This window comes from Lagopus leucura, unplaced genomic scaffold (genome assembly GCF_019238085.1).
Source record: "Lagopus leucura isolate 7727_CA_CO unplaced genomic scaffold, USGS_WTPT01 35202-0_obj-0_obj, whole genome shotgun sequence".
In the NCBI taxonomy this organism is placed as follows: domain Eukaryota; kingdom Metazoa; phylum Chordata; class Aves; order Galliformes; family Phasianidae; genus Lagopus; species Lagopus leucura.
This window is the reverse complement of record NW_024966250.1, coordinates 4,118-5,676: the sequence shown is the minus strand read 5'-3', so window position 1 is coordinate 5,676 and position 1,559 is coordinate 4,118. Positions and strand designations below refer to the sequence as shown.

General features: G+C 57.0%; 1 protein-coding gene across 1 annotated transcript in view; it reads right to left on the bottom strand.

The window, feature by feature from the left end:
- The window catches only part of RECQL4 (RecQ like helicase 4), a gene marked incomplete at its 3' end in the record, with an annotated part of 11,851 nt that overhangs the window by 6,203 nt on the left and 4,089 nt on the right, over positions 1-1,559 (bottom strand). The window contains exon 6 of the mRNA XM_042893043.1: positions 199-381. Within this exon, the coding sequence (XP_042748977.1) occupies positions 199-381 (183 nt within the window). The remainder of the gene's footprint in view (positions 1-198; positions 382-1,559) is intronic.

The following is a 1,559-nucleotide window of genomic DNA, read 5'->3' as shown; positions in this document are numbered from 1 at the left end:
TCCCCATTCCCCATCCCATCCCCACCCATTTTCCATCGCCATCCCCTACCCCACACTCACCCATTCCAACCTCAACCTCACCCCATCCCCATCCCCATCCCATCCCCATCCCATCCCTACCCATTTTCCACCCCATCCTCCCCCATTCCCCATCCCCACCCCATCCCTACCCACCCCCACCCCCATCCCCATCCCCACCCGGTCCCGGTCCCGCTCCACAGACACGGAGAGCCGCAGGTTGTGTGGCACGGCGGCGCTGCGCACGGCGATGCCGTCCTGCTGCGGGATGCCCAGCTGTGCCGCCACGTCCCGCGCCGTCGCCACCGTGGCTGTGGCCGTCAGAGCCAGGAAACAGCGGACGCCCAGACGGTCCCGGAGAACCTGAGGGAGGATGGGGACATCGGGGATGGGGGAGACGGCAGCAAGAGGAGGATGAGGAAGAGGAAGATGGGAGGAGGAGGAGGAGGACAAGAAGAGGAGGAAGGTGGCGAGAGGAGGAGGAGGGTGATAGCAAGAAGACAGCAAGAGGAGGAGGAGAGAGAGAGGAGGAGGAAAGGAAGAGGAGGAGAAAGAGAGGAAGAGGAGGAGAGGGGGGATGAGATGAGGACAAGAGGAGGAGGAGGGCAAGGAGGAAGACCAAGAGGAGGAGGAGGAGGAGGAAGATGGCAAGAGGAGGAAGAAGAGGAGGAGGAGAGGACAATGATGACGACAAGAGGAGCAGAGGAGGAGGATGAGATGAGGACAAGAGGAAGAGGAGGGCAAGGAGGAAGGCAGTGAAAGGAGGAGGAGGAGGAGGAGGAAGATGAGGAGGAGAGAAGGAGGAGGAGAGGACAACAACAACAACAGGAGGAGCAGAGGAGGAGGAGGAGGAGATGAGGACAAGAGGAGAGGAAGGCAGTGAAAGGAGGAGGAGAGGAGGAAGATGGCAAGAGGAGGACAAGGAAGATGGTGAGAGGAGGAGGAGGAAGATGGTGATGAGAAGAGGATGAGGAGGAAGACATGGAGGACAGCAACAAGAGGAAGATGGAGAGAGAAGGACAAGGAGGATGAGGAAGAAGATGAGAGGAGGATGAGGAGGATGATGGCGAGAAGAGGAAGAGGATGAGGAGGATAACAGTGAGAAGAGGAGGAGGAGGATGGCAAGAAGAGCAGGAGGATGAGGAAGATGGTGAGAAGAGGAAGATGGTGAGAGGAGGATGAGGATGATGAGGAAGATGGTGAGAGGAAGGTGAGGATGATGTGAAAAGAGGAGGATAGGATGAAGAGGATAACAGTGAGAAGAGCAGGAGAATGGCAGCAAGAAAAGGAGGACAAGGAAGATGGTGAGAAGAGGAGGACGACAATGAGAAGAGAAGGAGGATGAGGAGGAGGAAGGTGAGAAGAGAATGAAGAGGAGGATGGTGAAAAGAGGAGGAGGTGAGAAAAGGAGGAGGATGAAGTGAGAAGAGGAGGAGGATGGCGGTGAGAAGAGGAGGAGGATGAGGATGGTGAGAGGAGGAGGAGGAGGATGGTGGTGAGAAGAAGAGGAGGAAGATGAGGATGGCAGTGAGAAGAGGAGG